Source organism: Hemicordylus capensis, chromosome 3 (assembly GCF_027244095.1).
Source record: "Hemicordylus capensis ecotype Gifberg chromosome 3, rHemCap1.1.pri, whole genome shotgun sequence".
NCBI lineage: Eukaryota > Metazoa > Chordata > Lepidosauria > Squamata > Cordylidae > Hemicordylus > Hemicordylus capensis.
The window spans coordinates 197,754,574-197,778,769 of NC_069659.1; the positions used below are offsets into that span (position 1 = coordinate 197,754,574).

The following is a 24,196-nucleotide window of genomic DNA, read 5'->3' on the forward strand; positions in this document are numbered from 1 at the left end:
TGCTGGTTCGAATCCCCACTGGTATGTTTCCCAGACTATGGGAAAACACCTATATCGGGCAGCAGCGATATAGGAAGATGCTAAAAGGCATAATCTCATAGTGCGCAGGAGGAGGCAATGGTAAACCCCTCCTGTAGTCTACCAAAGACAACCACAGGGCTGTTTGGGTGCCAGGAGTAGAAATCGACTTGACAGCATACTTTACCTTACCGTATCAGGCAGCAATGATATAGGAAGATGCTGAAAGGCCACCATCTCATATTGCATGGGAGGAAGCAATGGTAAACCCCTCCTGTATTCTTCCAAAGAAAACCACATGGCTCTGTGGGCGCCAGGAGTCGAAATCAACTTGACGGCACACTTTACCTTACTTTATGGATAAGGAGAAGCCTGGTGCTAAGATTGTTGTCCTTTCTGCACCTGGAGAGGTTGCCCTGAACAAGTTTTAATCAGAAGGGTGGGGTATACATTTAATAAGTATATAAATGAACTTCCAGGGTCATCCAGCCCATTGTCAGTGAGAAGAAGATGGCCAGTTGAAACTACTTGCCTGACACAATAGTGCTGTTCTTAAATTCATAGTAAATATTTTCTTTCTTGTGGTGCTCAGCCTCAAGAATACGTAAGGTGATCTAAAGAAGCTCGATAGAGTCCAACCCCTCTACTACTAGTGAAGGTGGTCTGAGGTGTTCATCATAAATTTCAAGGCTAAACAGGTATGAAATGAACACATCAGAGGGATGCCCCAGACCATCTGAATAACATTTGAGGTCATATGGAGGTACGGGGGAGCACAAATCATTGGGAAAGAAGTAATAGAGGAAATATTGACTGACATTGAGATTAAATTTACTAGAAAAAGTCTTAGACTATTTCCTGGGTAGTACTATTGAGAAGTGTAGTTCACAGTCTCATCCTGGGAAGGATCACAGTTAAAGAGTTAACTGTAATCAGCAAGTCTTGTGTGTCCTCCCATGGAATGTGAGGCGAAAACCCAGAATTTCTGAGCTATGCAGTTAAACTGTTGTGGTTAACCAGCATTTAACCAGAACAAATAACCAGAACAGAAAACCAGGAACGGATCTTGGTTTCCTTGACAACTTCTCTAAGTATACAAGATTGTTCCTGTTTTCATCTGTGAAATGTTGGAGGGTATGCCAAAATAATGCCTAGTGGGCACTTCTTTGGGATTATTTCAAATAATCACAACCTCATGCCTTTAAAGATTGTATGCCATTTTAATAATTGCTCACATCCACCTGGAATGCCCATGTCAGTTTTGTAGCAAAACTGAATTGCCTATCAGAGCATTGTGGTACTGAAGACAATATTAGTTGGAAGCAGAGGATGAGACAGGGGAGAGAGTGACTTTCGTTCCCATCCCCAGGTAGGCAAGTAGGCAGGGCACACAGTCCAAAGTTGAAGCTCTGGGCACTGAGGCTTCATGCCAGGCAAAGAAACCTGACAAGCCTAGACTTATTCATTGCATACCTTCAAATTCCTGTGGGTGATAGCTCTAAACCTTATATAATAGTGAATGCTCCCAAGGGACAGTTTCATTACTAGTGACTTCCTTCTGGTTTTTCAGTATGTCTCAGGTTCCAAAGAGCTTAGGAAGACTTGTTTCAAGATATGTCACTTGTCCTGATGACAGAAGAAGCTGAGGCAGAACACTCACAAAAGTCTTCTTTTGGATAAATGTATTACCTACAGGCATGCATATCAAAAGGAAGAAACATATTTTTCTGGCTCCTGAAGCTGTGTAACTGGGAGCCAGATGGCATGTTATGTTAAATGTATAATTAGGTGTTGTGTACCTGAACCCCTGGGGTGAGCCATCAGGCAATGGAACACAAGAGATTCATGGCCAGCACTCACCAGGTAGAACAGGTGGCAGGGTAGGCCCAGACCCAGAGCAGGAGTAGTCCAAGGAGTGCTGAAGGTTGTGGAGTGGTCTGTGGGAGCTGCAGTGGAAACAGCAGTAGCAGTTTCCCTGGGACAATGTTTGTAGAAGCCAGTCATGTTATACAAGGAGCTGGTAGTACTCAGGAGACTCGCTCCATATATGAACCATTGCTACCAGCAAAACGTCTCACTACAGGAGGAAGTATATATAGGCCTGGTAGGGGGCCATGCCATTTCCTGCAAACTGGTCTGCCTTGGCTGTTCTTACTTCTCTTGAGTGGTCCCATTAGGAGGTATGTTCCTGGCAGCCAGGTGTGCCTTCCTGTGCCTGTTTTGAAGGGCTTCCTGAGCCTGGCAGCACCTTTGAGTAAGGGAGTTCAGGGGGGATTCCACTGAGAGGGGTGGGGGGTGTTCTTGGAGGGCCTTAGAATGTATGGGTTCATGGGAGATCTGCTCTTCAGGTGGGACTACTGGAGCTACAGCAGCAAAGCATTCTGTGAGTTCTACGGGGAGAATGGTGCTGGTGAAAGCACTTGGTTCAGGAGGTATGCTGGTTGGCCACTAGGAAGAGACCCCTGAGACCCCTGGTGCTGAAAATGGCCGTTCCTCAGGAGAGACTAGGGTGCTGCTTGGGAATTCTGCAGGTGGTGATTCCTCATCTGAGCATATGTCTGCTTCCTCTCAGGGCCAGGATTGGGCTGGACCCTGATATTAAGACTGACATGCTTAACTTTTTTTTAAAAGGTTACATGTGTCTAAATAGCAGCAGCATGGAGGCTGATCCAGATAAGGATACCAACATGAGATGGAGGGGAATGGACCCCTTCCCCGCTCACTACAATCCTGATTTGGATCAGTTTCCCTCCCCTTAGCTACCGTTTGCTCCAGGGAGGAAACTTCCATTGGTGCTGAGCCTTCAGACCATGCCTTGTGATACAGGCATTTTGTCATAAATTCAGACCATGAAACCTCTAAGGATCTCTTTGGAGAGAACATAAGAGTGGCATAAGCCAGAATCCAGAAATGGGCCATGATAGTATCAGCTTATGACTGTAAGTTTGAGTATGAAACAGAACAAGCCATGAGTAATGCAGATGCTCCCAACAGACATCCCTTACTAGCTGGGCCAAAATAATTCATTACATTACATCTACATTTATTATAACCAGTACATAGTCTGCTGAAACATTCTCCTAACTGAACAAATGTCCACATAGCTAATAGATACTTCAGAGATTAAAGTAGAGGGACTGACTAAGCTCTGCTGTTAGCAGAGAACAGAAGATGATTACCAATCGATGGTCTGAGAGAGGGGGGCACTGATCCAGTCTTACTGTCAGCAAAGGGAGTTTTTAAGTGTCTAGGATTGATGTTTCCTGTTAGAATATTCTTATAGATCTTAGGTTGTCATACATTAAAGAGCCCCTGGTGGCGCAGTGGTAAAAACTGCCGCCCTGTAACCAGAAGGTTACAAGTTCGATCCTGACCAGGGGCTCAAGGTTGACTCAGCCTTCCATCCTTCCGAGGTCGGTAAGATGAGTACCCAGAATGTTGGGGGCAATGTGCTAAATCATTGTAAACCGCTTAGAGAGCTTCGGCTATAAAGCGGTATATAAATGTAAGTGCTATTGCTATTGCTATTGCTAAAGAGTTGCTCTCCAGTGCAGAAGTTGTTATATGAAGCATATCCTGACATATGAAGAAGCTGGCACACAATGTGTGGTGCCCAGGAATAGTCCAACAGATTGAGACAGTGTGTGACTTGCCAGTCCACCTGTCATCCCCCAGTAAGGATCAAACTACATCTAATGTTAAAACACATTGAGGCGGGTCTCACGGATCGTGAGACCCACTTTCTGAAAAACTGCGGGGGGAGACGACTGAGCAGGGAGCCCTGGGCGGCCGGATTGGCCGCCCACATGGTTGCCGGTTCCGTGACGGAGCCAGCGGGGGCTGGGGGGAGCGGGGGCTGCGCGGCCCCCGGAAGCCCCAGTATGCCCTGTGTGAGTGCGCAGGGCATACTAGGGAGACCCCCAGAGCCGGGAGGCGGCTTTACGCCTCCCGATCAGGGGTCATAGGATCATAGGATCATAGGAAGCTGCCATATACCAAGTCAGACCATTGGTCTATCTAGCTCAATATTGTCTACACAGACTGGCAGCGGCTTCTCCAAGGTTGCAGGCAGGAATCTCTCTCAGCCCTATCTTGGAGAAGCCAGGGAAGGAACTTGGAGCCTAGATGCCCTTCCCAGAGCAGCTCCATCCCCTAAGGGGAATATCTTACAGTGCTCACACTTCTAGTCTCCCTTTCATATGCAACCAGGGCAGATCCTGCTTAGCTTAAGGGGACAAGTCATGCCTGCTACTACAAGACCAGCTCTCTTCTTCATAATCACAAGTAGCCGTGCCACGGAGCTGCGCCACAGCTACTCATGAGCATATAGCCCGGGTTTGCGGAGTTCTCGCTCCGCAAACCCAGGCTAAGGGGTGGGCTACTTGAGCGGGTTAGCCACTCAAGAACCACCAGGCTCGCTTGCGAGACCGGTGAATCATGAGAATAGCCCCACTGTTTGACATTGCATGCTTGCTTTATTTCAGTTAAATATCAGTTCTGGGAAGCCCAACCAGGATTGGGACCGTGGCATGCATGAAGGTTCTATATAATCCTTTCCCCTTTTACTGTGGTCCCAGTGAAAATGATGTCCCTGAAACTGCTATTAGCCCTGAGAGAGAAACTTCCATTGGCACCAACAGGAGCTTACCTTTCTGGACTAACAGCATAGTAGCTTCTGGGGCATGTTTTGTGTTGGGACCACAGCAGAGCAAGAAAGGACTGAACACTCTATTCCACATACCAATCCTGATCCTGATCTGGCTCCCCATGACTGCTATTTAACTTCAAAAAGCAAACAGGGGCAAACTACATGTTTAACGTAACATGTAGTTTCACCCTGAAAGTAGCTTTGCATTCATGGAATGCTTAATGATCATGGGACAGATTTCACTTTGACTATAATGGCTCATTTATGAAGGAAATGTTCTAAATAACAGGTGCACATTTCAAATTGACTGAAGCTTATATTATGTCCTCCAATACTGCTGAAGCTGCTGTTGATAAACTCTACCTCTCCTTTACTACCTCTGGGTTACCAGAGACAATGGTAAGTGATAATGGGCCTCTGTTTACAGGTGTAATTTACCAATTCATGGTGGGTGGAGTGGAGAACAGCATCAAGCATGCAAGACCTGCACTCCATCAACCTCTCAAAATTGCTTACAGAAAGAGCTCTATACACTTTGAAAGAGAAACTGAAAAAGACAGCATGTGACAGCTTACACACTAAATTGGCCAGATTCATTTTCCAGTATTGTGTCATACGACAAAACCACAACAGGAAAGTCAACAGCAGAATTACTGATAGACTAGAATTAAGAGCACATCTAGACTCTGATGGAGCTGCTAAGATGTGCTGCTAAGAAACAGGCAGCACCAAAGTTTTACTATGATTCACAAGCATTATCAGGACAATATTTGTAGGCTATTCACATGAGCAGCCTAGCCTGGGCTAGGCTGCTCATGTGCAGTGTTGGGAAAGAGGCCGCTCTGGGTACTGCTCTCCCTCCATACCCTGCTCTTTACCCCAGTCTTTAGCTGAGGTTAAGCACACCCTTAACTCCAGTACCGGGATCTGTGTGGATGCTCGGGATGCTTGCAGCCTGAGCAGACACAGAGATGGGCACATAGAGTGCCCATCTCCCAGGGGAATCCCCTAATGCACCGCTCTCGTTGCATGGTGCATTATGGGATTCCTGGAGGACACATTGTCCTGCCCTCTGAAGATCAGTGCTATTGGTAGCAGCATGGATCGTATTGGGAGTGCGGTCCGCATTCCCGCTAACATTCTATAATCATCTGGGGGGAAGGTAAGTTTCGCTCAACCTTCTTGCCTGCCCACCTGCCCAGCCTTCAGTCATATGAATACCCTTAGTATATGCTTTCAATTTCAGCACTGTTCTTCATTGGTTGTCAGGCTGTATGACAACATAAGCAGGATCATCATCACATTTATGGGTGGTTGAGTTACCAGATAGAACACATGTTCAATGATCCATAATCAAAAGCACTTCCACTACAAAGATTTCCGGAAATTGCCAAAATAGATTAATTGATATTAAAGTTTGTCAGAAGAACAGCTTGTTTGTGCCGGCTAATTTAGGTGAACGATTGACACAGCTTTAAAGAAATTTGAACACTTATTATAAGCAGGTAACTTCAGTGGGGGGAGTGTTTTGTAATGCTTAATGATGAAATAAAAATAATAATTAAAAAACCAATTCCTTTCTGTAGGGGAACTGCAGATGAATGGAATGTGCCAATCAGCATGGAGTCAGAGAAGAGAGCTGGTCTAGTGGTAGCAAGCATGACTTGTCACCATTAATATGCAAGCAGGGTCCGCCCTGGTTGCATATGAATGGGAGACTTGATGTGTGAGCACTGTAAGATATTCCCCTCAGGGGATGGAGCTGCTCTGAGATGAGCAGAAGGTTTCAAGTTCCCTCCCTGGCATCTCCAAGACAGGGCTGAGAGAGATTCTTGCCTGCAACCTTGGAAAAGCCGCTGCCAGTCTGTGTAGACAATACTGAGCTAGATGGACCTATGGTCTGACTCAGTTTATGGCAGCTTCCTATGTTCCTATGAAAGAATGAAAGAGTAGAAACCCCTACATCCATTGCTACAACTTGAGGATGCTGATGCTCTCTCAGAATCATTAAGCTCAGCGACATGACTCACAACAGTCCTTTTAAAACATTACAAAATGACTACCAGACCTAGATGAAGGCTGGAATGATAGTCACAAGGATTTTGTTGCTACTGCTGAGAAAACACAGATGTATATTTTATAGTTCTTGCAAATAACTGGGCGGTCTTCACTCCCCCTACCCCGCCACTTTTCCTTCTCTCTTAATATTGTGCGTGTTGAACCTTGACTATTGAATTCAGGCTCTTCAGTAGCATTGATAACTTAACAGTTTATTTACTAAGTTATATACAGCTCCTTGGTAGGGCTCTTAATGCAAGCCTAAAGCAGGGCTTCTCCTAGTCTAAGGGAAGAGAAGCGGAGGGAGTGTGGAGGGTGAGCTGGACTTCAGGGGAAAATACAGAGTTCATTCATGGTTCCTGAATATAACACAAAGGGCAGCTGTTCATGATCACCAATAAGTCGGCACAAAGAAGTAGGAGGGGCCAGGTGACATGTTGGACATTCTTGAGATCCCACCAAGAATCTATTTTTTAATCTAGCTTTTAAGTTGGGCAGAGATTCTTAGTAGAATCTCAGATGGAGGGCAGTAATCAGGCATGTTGGTGGCTTCAGACGATATGCCCTATGGAAGCATGTCTCCCTGGGGACCGTTGGTTTCCTCCTTGTACCTACTTAAAGATGATTGTGAGAAGCCTCCCATAGTTTAAAGTTGTAATCTAAAGGTTGAATATAATGATCTCAGTATTTCCTATTTGCTACCACCTACTAGCCAAAAGGCATGTATTTTGTTTGTAAAGTAAGGCCCAGTTCACACAATCATTCGAATCTAGGTTTAATGTGGGTTATCTATATTAGTGTGATTGTGTGAACCCACACCAAGGTGATTTATGGCTTGAGATGAATTTTAGAACCCACCTTGGCATGGGTTCACACAATCACACTGTCAGTAACCCACATTAAGCCTAGATTCCACCTACTATGTGAACCAGGCCCAAGCCTAAGCATGCTCTGGGACTCTTTCCAAGATGGAAACTAGACTGCTCTGTATGAATGTGGAACAAAATAAAACCTAGTGAAAACCTAAAACCTATGAGCCCCTGGTGGCACAGTGGTAAAACTGCCGCCCTGTAACCAGAAGGTTACAAGTTTGATCCTGACCAGGGGCTCAAGGTTGACTCAGCCTTCCATCCTTCCGAGGTCGGTAAATTGAGTACCCAGAATGTTGGGGGCAATATGCTAAATCATTGTAAATTGCTTAGAGAGCTTCCACCTATAGAGTGGTATATAAATGTAAGTGCTATTGCTATAGTTGTAACTTGGTATTTCTTGGGTGACCTCCATACATTATACCATCTATCAAACAGACTGACATTAGGAGGGGCCACTGGTATTAGCCCACTTTTCTGCCAAATTTAGAAAGGTATATCAGTTTTACACCAGTTAAACTACCCTATAGAGAATCTTGGGTATCAGAGTTTGATGAGGTTTTTGAGAATGATCTGTTCAGGCCTTCTCACAGAGCTACTGTTCCCAGGGTTCCCTGGGAAAGGAGTGACTATTAAATATGTTTGTCTGTAGTGTGTGTGTATGTATATGCATGTGTGTATACACACACACACACACACACACACACACACACACACACACCCTTAAAGCATGCAACATACCTCAACAGCTTAGGGCTCACAGTCAAATTGTGACCCCCCACTTCCTGACCATTTATGGTGGCATTTCAATTACCCATTGTTTATTATTGTTTTCTCCTTCATTGTGGAAGTAGCTAAGTCTAACCCAAGCCAATCAAAAATATAGATGGGGAAAGAAGAAGATCTCCAATATGACATTTGCGTTGCTCCTCTTCTGGACTCAGACAAGCATAGTGGAGCTGGCACCGGTTTTTCCAGCTTGTTGCAACTATGCTGTAGGGTTTGACAGTGACTCTTGATCTATTAATTCCAAGGAGAGTGAAATATTTGTGTGTTGTTGCTGCCAAGCTCAATGAGGATGAATAGATGGGTGGGGTGCAGAAAGAAAGGAAAGAAGGAGGAACCTGATGATGCAGGAGCTTAGTGCTAGATAGGAGGACCAAAATATTTCATATTAGGCAACTACTTGCATATTTCATGTAGAAGTCATTTAGAGATTTGCAAATCTCCCAAGACACAGTCTAGATGATGCAGATCACTGAAATAAATGAGAATGCTCTTGAGTAATTTTTATGGTGCAGCTTTATGGTGAAAGACCCATCGAATCTGGGATATTTCCAAAGAAAAATGTCAGCTTAACCTGTGGTAGAAAGATTATTTGGAAAGATATGTTTCATAAATATCCCAAATTTGATAGTCTATTCTGCAATTTTTCTTAAGAGTAGTCCAGTTGACTTCAGTGAGTCTTACATGTTCCAACCAGACTGTGTGAGTGTCTCCACCTGAAATATGCAGCTGATAATGAAATGTTTTTTGCACTATGGTTCTGTAATATGAAGTATGAAAAGTAAGTGTGTGTGTGTGTGTGTGTGTGTGTGTGTGTCCGTGTCCTGAGATGGAGTACAGAGAGCCCTACGGAAGGGCAGAGAAGAGCAACAGAGTTACAGAATTCAGAAATAAAATCTAAGTAATATGGGGTGCAGAGAAATGTATGGGATGTGGAAAAGAGATAAAAGATAGAAGCTGACAGATGAGAATCTGGGAGAAAACCCTGTGGGATGCAAAGAGAAAAAAGGAGGGTAAGAACTGAAAGATGGCAAATGCAGGGAGAAGTGGAAAACTGAATTGTGGGGAGGGGGAGAAATGGGGTGCAGACTTGTGGGAGAGAGTCAGAGCAAGTCTACATGTTTGGAGGGAACAGGATTGCTGTGACAAGTCCCACCCCTTCTATATGCATGTTTATTCCATGTACATATGCCTGGTTGTTTGGGCATCTGCAATGTGTGGCTATATGTGTACATACCATATGTGTATGGGCTTGTACATGTAGTTGTACACCATATGTGTAGGGGCCCCTATACAAAGCAGTTCTTAACAACAAATACAAACATGCCTTGACTGTACATATATAGACTCATGAGAAGAGAGAAGAGCTCATGAATACTATGGAATTGAGAGAGAAAAGGAGTGAGGGCGAAGAGACAGAGTGACTCAAAGGGCCTCTGGTGTTGTAGAGAGAGAGAGGAAAGCATGCAGTATGGGGTATATAGAGAAAAAGTGAGTAAATAGTGAATAGGTTCAAAAGAAAAAACAGAATTAACATTTTGACAACATTTCTGCAGTAAAGATAGTGATGCAGCCCTTTTGCAATGATGAATGTAAAAGTAGCCCTGCAGAGTGATTTAAGTTGTGTACCCTTTACATAAAACCATCAGAGAATACAAACATACAGACTAAATCATCTTGGTGGCTACTATCCTAGCCAGCTTCCCTTTCTCCCTTCACTCTGAGAGAGAGAGAGAGAGAGAGAGAGATGGAGATATAGTGCAATGAAAAATGCCATGATGTAGGATGCCCCCTTATTCCCTTCCAATTCACAATCCATCATTGCTTCAAGGACCTACCAGGGCCATTTTATGTCTCACTTGCTTTAAGTGGTTCTTTCTACCAAGTTTTTAAAGACAGGAACCTAATCTAGCTTCCCAGGATTGGAATAATGGAAATAATAACACATCCCTTGATAGTCCAAGACGCTTCTGTTTGCTGCAGTTCCTGTTTGCAGTTTAATTATGATATCATAATGATTACAAAGGCAAGGCATATACTATAATGGCCAGTTTTTTGTGTCTGCTGATTTAGGTGCTTAGCATTTGTAACACTCTGTACTATTTTCTGTACACTATAGGATGTTTTGTACAAGCAACAAAGACTCATTAATTGGCACCTTCTGTCATGATTCATCGGCTGTTTTATCTTTGTTGCTGAATGAGAAACAATAAAGTAGAAAGTATGGTCCTCCAATCAGAATGATCATCTATATTACTGTGAACTGAAATTACTGTGAAATCCTGAAATGAAGCTTGTCACCTGATTAAAGAGACTTTAGTTGATTGATCATGTATTTTAGTGAGTTAATCTATTAAATAAAATTGCATATGAGTAAAAATAATAGTATTTTATTTTTAGACAATGCACATGTGTTGTAGCAGATATATCATTTTGGAAGAGGCATTCCCTTCTATGTAAGAGAAAAGCAGGAATGCTTCTTTTAAAACAGTGAAGCTGTCTTGTACGAAGTCAGATCATTGGTCCACCTAACTCAGTACTGTCCACAGTGACTGGCTATGGCTCTCCAGGGTTTTAGATGGGGGTCTTTCCCAGCTCTACTTGGAAATATCAGAAATTGAACTTGGGATATTTTGTATGCAGAGCATGATCTCCACCATGTCCTCCGAGCTGTGGCTTCTGCATAGATGATGAAGCCATAGGCAATGTCTGACAACCTAAATTACTCACATGTAGTCCTATTGAAATTAATGAGACAAATTAGCAGTTAGTCCCATTAATTTTAATGGAAATATTCATGCATAATTTAGTCTGGATGTCAGTTTTTATAAGTACTCATATTATAAATGAGTACTTATACTATAATACCAGATAGATAGATAGATAGATAGATAGATAGATAGATAGATAGATAGATAGATAGAATCTGCTGCCTTCTTAAAGAACAACATTTTATTCAAGTAAATGTTTTAAATTTGATGAATCTAATCAATTGATTAAACATTGTGGCCCTACTTGGAACCATATTCAATTAGGCTTTTGTTTTTTTTAACTTACCTTCTTGTTTTCAATGTGGACGATTTACATTTTTGAAATGTATTACTGCAACCATCAGAACTATGAATTAAAAATAGGCTAATATGAACATTGGATGCACAGACCAGTCTAGGATACCACATCAAGCTCATAGGCTACATGACTCTTACCATGTCACATAGTCCAATCCTATACATATTTACTTGGGAGTAAGCCCCACTGTGTTAAAACAGGTAAGTGCACATAGGACTGCAGTCTTAGGTTGAAGACAGACAGACATTCTAAGTGTGGTAAAAGTAGTTTGAACATGTTCTCTGCCTTGAAAACAAATGCCTCAGAATGCAGCAAATGTGAATTCAAGCCACTTTCACCACAATTTTGGAATGGATGCCCCATCTTCACCCTTAGACAGGACATCTTTCTTTCCTACCTTTGACACCTGAAGGGGTCGTTTTTGTTCAGAGCCCCCTTGCAGCCGGAAACCCCAAGGGGCCCCTCCAGAAAGAGTTACAACCACCTCTTCTTCTTCAGCTCCCATGACTTCAGCACGGGGTCTTCCTTTCGTGCACAAATGCCTTCTCTTTAAAACAAACCTCCAACTCTTATGGGATGCTGGCTTTTGCTTCCATTTCCACAAGTGGCCTCCACTTTCTTAAGTCCGTCCTAAAGCACTCTTCTTCCTTCCCCCCCTTATGTTTATGCACAAGAGAGTTCAGCCCAGCAAAACCAACTCTCTCTCCATACTCTTCTGGATTTGCAGCTGCTGAGCTGACTATCACCAGCCGTTTTGATTCCACTTTTGGTCAGAAGCCAGAGTCATTTTGCACATGCATCTTGTCAATCTCACTCTTTCTGCTCCTCCCACCTGCTGGCCCGCAATGGACGCTGGAAGTCTCACTAAAGCATAGCTGAAAATAGCTCACCTCCTGTCTCTTTCCAGAGCTTTGTCTCACACTTTTCCAGCTGGGGAGGATTTAATTTAAGCATTGCAATAAAACTTGGTATTTCATGAGCTCTTGAAGGCTTCCTTTTCTATTGTTCAATGTATACCTAAGAACCTTCAGTTTTCAATCAAAGCAGCATCCATTTCTTTCATGCAAACCAATGTCTGCAATTTAGCTGGAGAGTCTCCTGTGCAAGGCCCATTGAAATGAATGGGAGCTGCCATTCCTTTCAAAGGGGCCTACATAGCAGGACTTCCCACTGGATTGTGCTCAAAGGATTGCTAACATAATGCAGGGTTGTTAGCATACACAGTAAATGCCCTTGTGATCAATAATTTTTTTTTTAAATGCAAAAACAGTCTGAAATATCTGGATCAAAATCAGAACAGCAGCATATAATTTACAGGGAAGAGGTCAAAGTTAGCACCAAGCTGGTCTTCACTAATTAGAGATTACGGCAACAGTAAAATGTGCAAAACTTAAGAGAAAAACAACCCTCCCAACCCCATTAAATTGTCTACAGATGTAGGGACATGATACACATATTTATTCAGGTTATCAACTACAGTACATTATTTTTCCTTTTTTTAAAGTGTTGAGCAGCTGTGCTTGATCCAGAGCTATGGTAGGGTTGGCAATGTACCATGGAAGCATGAGGAGCCTCTCCGAAATGCATTGATCTTTCCTTCCTTTGCTTTGGAAATGTTTGTAATGCCTTATTCACAGGAAGTTAAGAACTCTGAATTGACAATTGAACTGATCTTCTACTTTCCAACAGCTCCTAGAGATCCTCACAAAATGACAGCTGCAAAGATACAAAATGCATTCTTCCAACCGTGGAATCCCTTAGCTGGGATTAGCACAGTATTGCTTGCAATCACCCTGCAAAGACAGGTTGAGGTCCACAGTTGTTGGGAGCTACTTCCCACACCCCTACCAAATAAATTCCCCTTCCTAGTAGTTCTAGAATGAATTGTATTACATGTACAAGTGAGGATTTAACCCTGTGCATGCTGATCCCAGAAAATGCAGCTGATATAATGATTTCTTTTACTGGCACAAAACTAACACAACAGCTCTGAACTGCCCTTTTCTCACAGACCCCAAATATAGCAGTATGGTAGGAGTGAGGCACACAGCCAGTGACTCTTGGACTATTCTCAGCAACATCTGAAAGCCAGTCAAGGGACTAATCCAAACATAGCAGAATGAGGAGAGAAGGGAGGCTTGCAGGAACTGAAGATCCAGGAGTTGCACAGTATATCGAGCTCTTTTTGAGAATACAGAAAGTTGGTTTCTGGCAATCTTAGCTTTCATTTAAGAGTCCAGCCCTCATTATAGTGGAAATGGGTTTAAGAACATGAAGAGACTCTAAGGTCATTCACATGACCATAAGAGAGGCGGGGAGGGAAGGCGGAGGGCAGGGTTGAACCTACCTTCCTCCCAGACGAGCAAGGAGCTCTTCTTCGGCATGCTGGCTCTTGCCCACACAATCTGTGCTGCTCCCAGCAGCATGGATTGCTGGAGGCTGGGGAAATGAGTCTCAGCCTCCAGGAATCCCATAATGCAACAAGTGCAGTGCATTGGTGGATTGCACCGTGAGTCGGATGCACTAGGTGTCCAACTTGGTGTGCGCTTGGCCTGCGTGCAGCCTGAGCACACACACAATCCCGACCCTAAGGATGCACTCACGCCCTCTAACCCTGGTTAAGGGCTGGGGTTAAAAGTCAGGCTAGCAGGGGTGGAAGTGCTGGGATCGGGAGCAATCCTGGCGCTCCACATGAGCAGCCCAACCCAGGCTCGGCTGCCCTAGTCTGAGCTGGGCTGCTTGTGTGAATAGCTTCAATGTCTGCAAAAGGTTCCTGGATCTAGGAAATGGTCAGTGTGTAGTGAGGGCCTATATTGTGTAGTAGACCAAATCTTGGCCTGGGGAGGCCTGGGTTCAAATTCCTAAGCCATTTCAGCTCACTGGGTGACCTTGCACACTCTGTCTCAAATTGTTATGAGAATAAAATTAATTGGTGCTGCTTCTGTGGAGGAGGAGCATTCTACCTACCTTCTGGGCAGGGCTTCTGAGACACCATCTGTATCATACCCGAGACAAAGTCCAGCCCACTCCATAGCAATTCTTCAACAAATAACCATTTAGCAGAAAGACCTGCCCTTTTGATGGCTGTTACAACTGGTTAGTATATTTACCCAAATCTAAGATGAGTTTCCTCCAAGTTCTTTGGTTTTTCCATGGACCCATCATTTTTATTAGTGTTATTGTGGTGAAAAGGAGCAATGTGATTTTGATGCACTAATATAGATTTATTTAAAATCTATATTAATAAAACAATCTATATTTATTTAAAATCTATATTAATTGTGTTTTTTAATATAATCTTTTGGTAATATAATTGTATGGAAGGTTTAAAAATAACAAAGCAGGGGAGGAAGGAACTTGCGTTAAAGAAAAGGCATAATTGCTATTGGCTTATAATCACCCATCCAAAAATTGCTTGAGGGTTGTTGGCTGATAACTAGTTTCTCAGCCAGGACTGGTGGAGAATGAAGAAAGATTCTATTCAGTTAGAGGTGATAATTGAGGAGAGAAAGGACTGGAGATCATGAAGTACCTAAGAAAAAGAAAGATAATTTCCTGGAAATAGTATGATGCACAGTTCATAAGTTAAGAATAGTTAGTTATAACAGGGAAGTCAGTATTAGTTAGATGTAGGACTTACGCCTTTTTTCCTATACTGTATTATTTTATGGAAAGGTTGGCCTCAATTGCTTAGTAATTCTTTGTTACAAACAGAAATAATATTAAGGGAAATGTCCTTTTCTATACAGTTAACAGGAGTGAACTAGTTATGTTACTAATAAATAAATAAAACTAATAGTAAAAACCTGATTATATAAGTTCCAGTTTATAAAACTCCTGCACCTACAGCCACACCACTTTATCAAAAAGTTACATTGTAGCAGAGAGGATGCTACAAAGAGATATATTTTTAAAGAAAGGGGAGGGAGGGAAGGTAACCAAGATTTCTGAATTATACTTGAGCCAAAATAAATTTGGCGGGTAAGTTATGGCAAGTCCTCCCCCGCGCTTTTTAAAAAACTTAGTAAATAAGAATTTGGGCCAGCTAAACCCATTTGATAAGTAAAGTGCTATGTAGTTTCAGGGTGCTATAAAAGTTACAATTACAACAATAAGAATAAATAGCTTTGCATGACATCAAACGCATAAGGGTCAGGATTGTGCATGGTCACACATTTAGAGAGAACACTAGTCAGGGCAATTTTACACATTCACCTGTGAGTCACTGAGCAGACTGCATATTCAGTGGATGAAAAATCAAGTGAAGTTCATGTATGTGGTGCATTGGTTGGGAAGGGGGAAAGCAGCCTTATGGTTTGTTAGCTATAGAACAGGTGACCCCATCCATTAACTCAGATTGTGGGCCTTCCTGTGCATAGTTCTCACTGAGGTAGTAAACGTGTGTCTGGACTGTTCCATTTTGCTCACATTCCCTGTATGTAAAAAACAAACACATCAGGGAGAAGAACCTAACCTCTTCCTTGTCACGCTAGTTTGTTACATGCAAGGTGTCCCCCCGCCAATGGGAGCACTGCATCATGTGAAGTGCACTTCAGACTGCACCACTCCAGACACAGGTTTATTACCTCAAAGGGAACTAAGCTTCAGTTCGCTGCTGTGACAGCCCCTCTCCACCATCCTTCCATCCGATGACACCGACGCCAGGCGTTTGGAACTGGAAGACTGCCGATTAGGGAAAGGCATCCTTTCAGAGGATATAGAAAAAGGCGAGAGTAACACACAAGCCGAGCTTCCGGTAAAAAATTGAAGGTCGCCATGAACCTAATTATAAACCACGTTTTTCACGCGAAATAAGGCCCGAGTTAGAAAAAGGAGAGATTCCCGTGTTTGCCGCTACTTTTGTTTGGGAGATGGACACGCTCGTTCACAGTTATTATGATAAAATCCTAGATTTTCCATTTGGTCTCTAGGGTCAGCCCGCACTTCCGCTCTGGAAGACATATAACAATGGCTTCTCAAGCTGAACCAGGATATGGAACATCCAGACCATGCGACGTGCCACTCTGGCCTTTTTCTAACTCTATGCCTCTGTGGTAGCAGCGGGAGTAGCCCTTTTGACCGGGTTCATCAAGATGACTCAAAAGACGACTGTAAACGTCATTTCCCTCCCCAGCAGACCCTGTTCGCGGTTGTCTCCACGGCCCTTACGCAACATCCGGATGCTCAGGCATCGGGCGTCACGGCTGCTGGGGCGGGCTGGCACTGAAGTGAGGACGTGGCAGCTGGAGGAGAAACGAAGCGGACGACAAGGGGCGGGGCGCTTCCGGTGAGGGAGAGTTGAGCGACGGGCCCAGGAACCGGAAGCCAGCGGCAGCGGAAAGTCGGTAGCAACGGCCTCAGGGGCAGCCGGCTGAGGTGAGTGCCTGGTCGAGTCGAACTAGCGAGCGAGCGAGGGAGGGACTGGGGGTGCGAGAGGCCGCTCCGTGGCGAGGATTGGAAGCTGAGCCGACCCTCCGCTCGGTAACTCGCCTTGCCTGGCTCGGCCCGACTCGGGCCTGCTCTCCCGTCCACCTGGGCCCCGTCCTGAGCGTCGTGGATGTAGCTCCACTTCAGTGTTTCTGTTCCTGAACGAGTCCTTGATTGGCCCCGACACGATCCCACCGGCGAGCGGGTTCTCCTCCCCCCCCCGCCACTTTCTCTTTTTTGACTAGTCAAAACCGGGAATAATCGGGAGCAGTATTAGGAAGCAAGTGCCCTGTGCTCTCCCCGCTCCCCAATACACAGCTAAGTCGAGTGCTCAGTTTGACGTGTCTTCTGTTCACACGTGTAATGTGACTGTTGCGGATGAACGTGCGACTGAGGCCTGGTTTATATAGTCATCGGAATCCAACCGGTGAAACTTTTCCTGGACTGTATCACTTCACGCTGCGGGTGAGGTAGTGGAGTTTGAGAACATGTTTGAATGCTGCTCTCCCACGAACCAGGTCTCTCTGAATACAGAACAAACAGAAAACTGGGGATAGCTAAATTGAAGCCTTACTCTGCCACACTATCTTTCTATATGCAGAGAGTTGAGCTTGTGGGGAGTATTCCAACAGACAGCCTTCCTCTCTGTACCCCAGGGTGATGCTTTCCATGAAAAGCTTTGCCATTTGGTTCTGCTGAATATATATAAACTGAGATTGACAGTCATAAAAAGAAGATACAGCAATATTGCTTGAGTGGGTGGGGTGACTAGACTTCTCTGGCTGCACTTGAACAAAGAAAGTAATCCAGTATTTCTCTCTCTCTTCTGGATTAATAATAATGCTTAGTTTCATAGGCACTCACTCCGCAATCTGTATGACAGCTTTGTAAATTAGACAGTAGTGCTGTTCCTATATTGCAGATGGAGCTGAGAGATGGCAAAGGAATCTAGTGAGCTTATGACAGAGGTGGGGTGTTAACCAGGTTCTTCTTGCCTCACGTGCTCAGCTAGTTTTTCATTGATCACATGAGCACCAAACAGGTATTAATACCCTTATCTTGTCTGAATCGGGATGCCTCTGGCATCCCTGCAAGGGGTATCCTTTGTTACTGCATTTTTCATCTAAAACCACTTGCATTGTGTGTGTTCTATCTGTATACCTGCAGCCTTGCTTTTGTGCAAGCTTGTCTGTCCTTTTCCATTTCCATTGTCTGTGGCGCTGTGTCTGTATGACTGGTGTCCAATGGAATAATTTTCTTTTGGTTTGTTTAGTTTTGCTGTTGGCTCATCTTTTTTTAAGATTTTAAAACATTTTATGCTCCTTTCTCCTCCCTCCCCCCAAATCAGAACCATTTAACTTGAATGTATAAGTTGTACTTGGGACTACAGCATTAGTTAACCAGACCTTCATTGGTTTGGGGCAGGCATCTACAAATCCACCATGCCACCCAACACCACACAGATATCCTCACCAGAGATCCCATTTCCACTGCTATTTTTGAGAAGGTAAGAAACTGCAGGGATAATTTCTGAGCAGTAGGAGAGGGCTTTCTCTTTTTCTTACCATATCCTTATCCCTTTGCAAATGACAGAAGACCTGCTTTCCTCCTAAGACCAATAGGTCTATATGCCAGGAAGGATCTGAGTGAAGAGAGGAGATTGATGATAGCCACAAATAATGGCTGGCTGGTGCTAAGCCTAAATTTGTGGATCCCTGGTTTGGGGATGCTTGTTAGCCCCAGGCATGAGTTTCTAGTTTTGTGTGACTAAAACATACGTATGCATGTGTGCTTATAACAATTTTCCCTTGTAATAGGGCTAGCAATACTTATAATGTTGTTCTTCCGGGTTGTAGTGCAAACCAGTATTCCCTCTAATTTTTTTCTTCTGTGTGCAGAATGAGTTTTGTTCTGGATTGCAATATCAAGGCAGTGTGCACGCACAGGCATTCAGAGTTGGCCCTTTCAACCTGAGCAGGATCTAAAATTAACTAAGCGGACATCGAAAAACATGTGAGCATGTGCACACCTAAGAGAGAACACTGGTGCGAACAGTATATTACTCTTGCTCAAAGGATGAGGACAAATTGTGTGGAATGGAACAAGATTTTTTTAGTTTAGTAGTCTGCTCCTTTGGTGGTCTGTGCAAAGCCAGAAGTGTCCCAGAGTAATATCACATGTTGTGGTATTATAAGAGGTTGAACTGGTGCAGGAACTGTGAATAACGCAGGCAACTTTAGAAAGCAGACATGGCCAAGATTGGACAGATGAGTGACCACAATGAGCTTAGTACTGTCTGTCTGAGGATCAGAATGGCCATTACCTCATGACTGCAACATTATGATCACCAATCATGTATTCATTCAGAAATTGTAGTTGTCAAAGTCCATAGCTCAAAGGTCCTCAAGGAGTACAAGCAGATACCTGACAAATGCTGTGCTGTGCTCCAGTAATATAACACACTGTTGCATATCTAGATGTTTGCAGACTATGAAAGAAAAGAGGCAGAGAAGGACAGTAACTGGGAAGTTCTCTAAACAAAGAGCATACACACCAAATGCCAAGCCACTGCAGACCGCATGAGGCCAACTGTCCTGCAGTACTACAAATGCTACTCCAGAACCCATTTCTCTGTTGTAGCTTCGTTTGCTTATCAGGATGCAAAAATTTAGAACACAGTTTTTGAAAGCAAACATTGTATTATCTCAGTATAACTCCTCATAGAATAAGTATGTGTTTCCAAGAGCAACAACAACAAGACTCCTTCCCTGCCCCTAAATGAGACTGCTGAAGTAGAATTTTCTTTGAAAGGACTATGAACTCTGTTCTGCTACTGAAACCACATTGGGTAGACCATGTGTTTAGAGATGCCCTGTTCCTTAATTTTCAGTCTAAGCATGCCCTCCACCTGCCACTGTTTTGTGACTGGTTTCAGTTGTTGGACCTTGGAGTTCTAGTTTAAAAAGTACATCCTGCAAGCCTGAAGTCTGCCCATCCCTGTTTGAATTGAGTTGCTGCCTTAAAACATCACATCACCTTAAGTGGCACAGTGGGAAAATGTTTGACTAACAAGCACAAGATTGCTGGTTTGAATCCCTGCTGCCACTATATCAGGCAGCAGTGATATAGGGAGATGCTGAAAGACATCATCTCATACTGCACGGGAAGAGGCAATGGTAAACCCCTCCTATATGCTACCAAAAGAAAACCACAGGGCTCTGTTGGTGCCAGGAGTTGAAATCAACTTGACATCACACTTCACCTTTACCCTACCTTAAGACAGCACACAAAATCATGGCTTGTGCTAACCGTAGTTCATCAAAATAACGATTTTCTGCTTAGAAACCTACAAGCAAACCAAAATTTAGAGCTGCTTGTCGGCTTGTGTTTTCCTATTAAGGCAGACTTTGACAAACTTTCTTTGGCTCTCGAAGCCAGCCCCAAAACTTAAGATCTGAACTCATGTTTCAACCTTAAGGGTTTTAGATGTCTTGTTTATGACTTATAAAAGACTGGAATTTTCTGCACAAACATAATCTTACAAAATCTTTTGACTACGTGTAAAACAATACGAAATGTTTTTTAAAAACCTCTTGCATTCCCACTCCATGTAGCAAAAGTGTGCCCAACACTTGTTTCTTTAAGTGTGAAAAATGCACATGTCTCCCCCACCACCACTACCACTAGTGTTCCCAATAACAGGGATTCCCAGATATTGTTGACTACAACTCCCATAACCCCAAACAAAAGCTGCTGCAGCTGGGGATTCTGGGACTTGTAGCCAACAACATCTGGGAATCCCTCTTAGAGGGAACACTGCCCCCCACGTGTATTGTATTCACACTATTTATTTTTGTTTGTTTGTTTGTTTGTTATTAGCTTTATATAGTGCCTTTCATTAAAATCTCAAGACGATTTACAATAAACTTAACACAATACACAATATACACAAACCATGAAACACAGTGCAGCTGCAACAAGACGACACTGCTTGTATAGAAGCCTGGGTAAAAAAAACTGTGATCTTACTTCAATCAATCAATCTTTATTATAGTCTCAGACCAGCATAAAGTAAAAGGCGTTATTACATAATAAAACAAATATTAAAACCTTGTGACTATATGATTAAATACAAGATATAAACCTATTTTAAGTCTATAGGAAGCCAGATATAGAAGTAGAATTCAAAATAAAACTATGGTTATAAAAGAGTAAATATTAGAAACCTGTGGGTGAAGAGCAACACAAACATATACTAAAAAGCTATAAAAAATCAGGAGTGAAAATACAATTAAGAGCATCATAGAAAGAGGCAAAAATGCATTATAAATTCCTATAAGAGGCATCAAAAATTATAAAAAGACATAAACAACCATACAGGGGTAACTATATTCATGAGAGACATTTTAGGGCAGAATGCTATAGAGCTGTAGGAGTGCAGGACTCCTATGAATTGCTCTGAGGCAGCAGGCAAAGGGCATGCTGAAACTAGTCTGTAAAATCAGTTGCTAGGCAGGAGGACCTTAACCACCGGATTTTAATCGCTGCTGTGCAGAACCTGGTAACTCAGTAAGTGATGTCGGAGTTGGAATCGGAAAGCAGTAGGGAGGTGTAACATTGGTCTGTATGATCTGGATACTTATGTAATAGCGGTATAATGAGGGTGAAGTGGATATCCCTATAAAATGGGCACAGGAGAACGTGCTCAGTTGTTTTTACTTGCTCAGAGTTGCAGGGGCAATGTCGTTCTGGAAATGGGATCTTCCTGCAATGTCCCTCAAGCACTGCTGAGCATGCCAGCGTGAAGGCCCTCCTGTGCTTTGGAACTTCCAGCTGAGTTAGGTAAGCCATAGGAGAGGCAGAGTATCTGAGTCCCTCACTGGTGAGGAAATTCGGAGCCCTGCCTATATCAGTTTGACGCTCTGTGTCTGTAATGCGCTGTTTGATGAGAGCCTTGGCCGGATCATAGCCCATGCTACCTAAGAGGTGAGGGGATAGGCCTAGGGACAATAATTTAGTCCTTATTGACTGTTTCCAGCTGGATTGGAAGTCATCGCTAAGGGATAGGGGGGCAAGACCAAGGGGGCAGTGAGTTAACCTGAGCCAGTAGTTGAGTATGGTAATCAAGACCCTTGCCTCCACTTTTATCAGACACAGGGTAACATTAGGGACACATGTTGGGACTTGAAGGGCTGCTCTTAAGAACTTTGATTGCACATGCTCCAATGGAGTGAAATTGGAGATGGGACCCAGCTGGGCACTGTAGAGAAACCTTGCTAGCGGCTTGGCTTTGTACAGTTTAAGCGCTGAGGGTATGTAGCAGCCACCTCTTATCCGAAGAAACTTAAGGATGGCAGAAGAACTCTGTGCATTTAAAGCAATGTAGTTCCCATGTGCCCTTCTGGTGCCAGTGGAGTAAAGGACTACCTCAGATACTTAAAGCAAGGAACCTGTTCAATCTTGTGCCCATCTGTATGCCAAGAGCGAGTCTTAGGCCTTTTGGCAAAGGCCATGATTTTGGTTTTATGGTAGTTAAGTTCCATCAGGAAGATCTGATCTTCCTTGCAGTATTGTGCTAAGGCCCTCAGTGCTTTTTAAGACCAGTGGGGATCCTTAAGAGTATTGCTGCATCATCTGCGTATAGTAAGGAGGAAATATGGGCTCCTGCTAGTCTTGAGTGGTGTTTTTTTTTTTTTAGGCTGGTGCCAGGTAGGCAGCCTTGCTTTACACCCTTCCGTGTTTCAATGGCACCTGTGAGATGTCCCTTGGGTTGCATCTTACCCTGAGTGTCGTGCCAGTGTGTAACGTGAATTAGATATAATGGTCGTTGGTCAATTGTGGAGGCTTCCAGCTTCTCCCACAATTTGACTCACGAGATGGAGTCAAAAGCCACTTTAAAGTCTATTAAGGCTACATAAAGAGAGGATGTTTTGCAGGATGAGTATTTTTCAGTACAGTGCTGGAGTACTAGGCACTGTTCAATTGTGAACCTTCATTCCCTGAAGCTGGCCCGTTCCTCCGCCAGCAAATTTTCCTGCTCCAGCTAGTCTTTTAACTTCTAATGCAGATGTCTCACATAGAGCTTGCTAATTGTATTGATCAGGCTAATGGGTCTATAATTGACAGGGTTGTCCCTTCCGCCCTTTTTGAAAATGGGAACAATGATCATTGCCCCCCAGTCCATGGGGATATATCCATGTGTATCAATGAAGGTAAGCAGAGAGGCCAGGATGGGGTCCAAACAATAAAGATTGTTTTTGATGGCCTCAGGTGGAATCAGGTCCTCTCCCAGGGCCTTTCCCCATCTCAGTTGGGTGACAAGACTCTTAATCTCAGATGTTATCACTGGAGGCCATGCGTTCGTGTCCTCTATAGCTTGCCCAGGGCATCCACTTTGTGTGGAAGAATCCTCATAGAGGTCATAGAAGTGTTATTCACAAAGCCCCGGGGGCATGTGGCAGTGTAGATGGATCAAGCTGTTGCCATGGCTGCTCATGGTGATGTGCCAGAAAGAGGCTGAGTCATTGGTTCAGACTGCTTGGATGTATTGCGCCCAGCTGTTTTTCATGGCTTCTTTTTTCTTATCAGCAGCTGTTTGTATTTCCTCTTCTGCTGGAGGAGGTCCTGTGCAGCCATTGATCCGCTGCTGGCTTTGTAAATGTGGTAGGAGGTGGTGAGAGCTTTTTTAGCATCAACACAGTCTTTATCAAACCAGGACTAGGAGTGGTGTGGGCGCTGCTGCAGAGGTGCACTATTTTTGCAGATTAGGTGCCGTCGAAGCTCATGGAGTAGAGTGCTGTAAGTTTCCAGAAGTGTACAAGGGGGTTCAGCAGTGATCATGACCATTTGGAGACGCTGAAAGAGCTCCGAGTAATTAGCAGCCCAGTTATTACTTGATCAATATGAGGGGTCCATATGTCCTGGCAAAGGACTCTCCCTTCTGAGAATACAGGGAGCTGATAGTGGTCTTTAGTACGAGTTTGCTGAGTGATGGGCTTTAGTTGAAGGCAGATTGTGAGATGATCACTGTCAAATTTAGGGACAACCTCTAGGCTCTCAACAAATGGGAGCAGTTCCCTGGAAACAGTTATGTAATCTATAGTGCTCATTCTTGAGCCTGAGGGATAGGTAAATTTTCTTGGCTGATTGCTTGTCTAAATGGTGCTGTTGATGGCAAAGTCTCGCAAAGTTTGACCTCTGGTCCTTTGAAATTTGATTGAGGAAGAGTTGATCAGTCTCGAGGTTGGGAGTGGGGCATTGATGTTTCATGTACAGGGTGTGATCTTCAGGACCCAACCTAGCATTGAAGTCACCGCCCAGG

General features: G+C 43.7%; 2 protein-coding genes and 1 long non-coding RNA gene across 8 annotated transcripts in view; 1 reads left to right on the forward strand and 2 right to left on the reverse strand.

The window, feature by feature from the left end:
• The window catches only part of SYNPO2L (synaptopodin 2 like), an 81,305-nt gene extending 69,086 nt beyond the window's left edge, over positions 1–12,219 (reverse strand). The window contains exon 1 of the mRNA XM_053312162.1: positions 11,846–12,219. Within this exon, the coding sequence (XP_053168137.1) occupies positions 11,846–11,953 (108 nt within the window). The 5' untranslated portion in view covers positions 11,954–12,219. The remainder of the gene's footprint in view (positions 1–11,845) is intronic.
• A 535-nt stretch (positions 12,220–12,754) lies between these two features.
• On the reverse strand, positions 12,755–16,285 carry LOC128352022 (uncharacterized). Of its 2 annotated transcripts, XR_008320175.1 has the most exons (4): positions 16,035–16,285; positions 15,664–15,881; positions 14,849–14,980; positions 12,755–13,164 (listed from the first exon to the last, which is right to left on the reverse strand). It is a non-coding gene; the product is annotated as an uncharacterized LOC128352022 (long non-coding RNA). The 2 variants fall into 2 exon arrangements; XR_008320174.1 differs by having other exon boundaries at positions 15,664–16,285.
• Positions 16,286–16,616: 331 nt separating this feature from the next.
• The window catches only part of SEC24C (SEC24 homolog C, COPII coat complex component), a 77,099-nt gene continuing 69,519 nt past the window's right edge, over positions 16,617–24,196 (forward strand). For 2 of the 5 annotated variants that reach the window (XM_053312157.1, XM_053312159.1), the window contains exon 1: positions 16,617–16,824. The gene's annotated coding sequence lies outside the window, so the exon portion shown is untranslated. Of the gene's footprint in view, positions 16,930–24,196 lie in introns of all 5 variants that reach the window. The other 3 variants (XM_053312160.1, XM_053312161.1, XM_053312158.1) reach the window with 2 other exon arrangements.